Source organism: Nothoprocta perdicaria, unplaced genomic scaffold (assembly GCF_003342845.1).
Source record: "Nothoprocta perdicaria isolate Ctin4 unplaced genomic scaffold, notPer1 scaffold_524, whole genome shotgun sequence".
Taxonomy (NCBI): Eukaryota; Metazoa; Chordata; class Aves; order Tinamiformes; family Tinamidae; genus Nothoprocta; species Nothoprocta perdicaria.
In genome coordinates, this window is record NW_020455782.1 from 14,126 (window position 1) to 15,884 (window position 1,759).

Genomic DNA, 1,759 nt, shown 5'->3' on the forward strand with positions numbered 1-1,759 from the left:
CCTCACCCAGGCTGAACCGAGACCTTCATCCAGCCTCCAGCTGGTGCCCAAAGCCCCTTCCCCTTTCCCAGAAGCCCCAGTTTGTCCAGAATGGATCTCCCAGGGTTCCCAATCATAAACTGGAGCACAGACAGGACAGGGAAGGTGCCCTCAGCCGCTCTCACCTGTGACGGCGTCGGTGGAGATAAAACCCAAACGTTTCTGCTGCCAGATCCCGTAGAGGTTGAACTTGTAGCGCCGGGAGGGCACCAGGTTGGCCACGGTCACCGTGCGGGACCTGCCGTCCACCCGCAGCACCCGGGGCTGGCCCTGCGCGTCCCTGTACTGCACTGTGAAGGAGTCAAAGGTGCCTTCAAGGATGGTCCAGTTGAGCTGCACAGAGGTCGGAGTGACGTGGGAGGCCGTGAGGTCGCCCAGACGGGGCCGGGATGGAGGTTCCTCCTCCTCTTTGTCCTCTGGTGGTGCTGGGGCTGCAATGGAGAGGGGACAGAGCAGGGTGGGGACAACCCCGTTGTTCCATCAACCAAGGTCATCAACCAACACGACCACTGACACCCACCCACCGACCACACTCCTCTATCCCAACCATCCCCAAACCCAGACCCCAAAGGTACGAGAGGGGACAGAGCAGGGCAGGGTGGGGACAACCCCATTGACCCACCAACCAAGGCCGTCAACCAGCACGTCCAACTCACACCCACCCACCCACCAAACTCCTCCATCTCCTACCAACCATGACCAAACCCAGCCCCAAAGGGAGCGGAGCAGACAGAGAAGGGCAGGATGGGGACAACCCCATTGATCCATCAACCAAGGCCATCAACCAACATCCACCCACCCACCACACTCCTCTATCCAACCATCACCAAGGGGAGCAGAGGGGACAGACAGGGCATATTGGGGACAACCCCATTGACCCACCAACCAAGGTCATCAACCAACGTGCCCAACTCACATCCACCCACCCACCCACCACACTCCTCTATCCCCTACCAACCATGACCAAACCCAACCCCAAAGGGAGCAGAGGGGATGGTGAAGAGTAGGCTGGGGACAACCCCATTGATCCATCAACCAAGGCCATCAACCAACACATCCAACTCACATCCAGCCACCCACCAAACTCCTCCATCCCTAACCAACCATGACCAAACCCAACCCCAAAAGGAGCAGAGGGGATGGTGCAGGGCGGGGTGGGGACAACCCCAATGATCCAAGGCCATCAACCAACACCCACCCACCCACCACACCCCTCTATCCAACCATCACCAAAGGGAGCAGAGGGGACAGGGACGATGTCCCCAGCCACCCTCACCTGTGACGGCCTCGGTGGAGATGGGGCTCCCGCGTTTCCGCCCCCACACCCCGACCAAGCTGAACTTGTAGCGTTGGGAGGGCACCAGGTCGGACACGGTCACCGTGCGGGCGCCGCCGTCCACGGGCACCTCCTGGGGCCGCCCTCGCTCGTCCTCGTACTGCACCGTGAAGGAGTCGAAGGAGCCCTCAGGGACCGACCATTGGAGCTGCACGGAACCGGCGGTGACACGGACGACCGTGAGGTTGTCCAGGCGGGGGTCTGGAGCCGGGTGACCCTTCTCGGGCGCTGGAGATGCAGCAGAGAGGGCTGGTTGGTGGGCAGAGCATGGGGATGGGGAACACCACTCCCTTCCTTCCTTCCTTCCTTCCTTCCTTCCTTCCTTCCTTCCTTCCTTCCTTCCTTCCTTCCTTCCTTCCTTCCTTCCTTCCTTCCTTCCTTCCT

At 60.9% G+C, this 1,759-nt stretch overlaps 1 protein-coding gene across 1 annotated transcript in view; it reads right to left on the reverse strand.

Annotated features, from left to right (window-relative positions):
* Positions 1–1,759, reverse strand: part of LOC112954971 (tenascin-X-like) — a 35,945-nt gene that overhangs the window by 11,058 nt on the left and 23,128 nt on the right. The window contains 2 exon segments of the mRNA XM_026048254.1: positions 32–470; positions 1,316–1,445. Coding sequence (XP_025904039.1) covers positions 32–470; positions 1,316–1,445 — 569 coding nt within the window.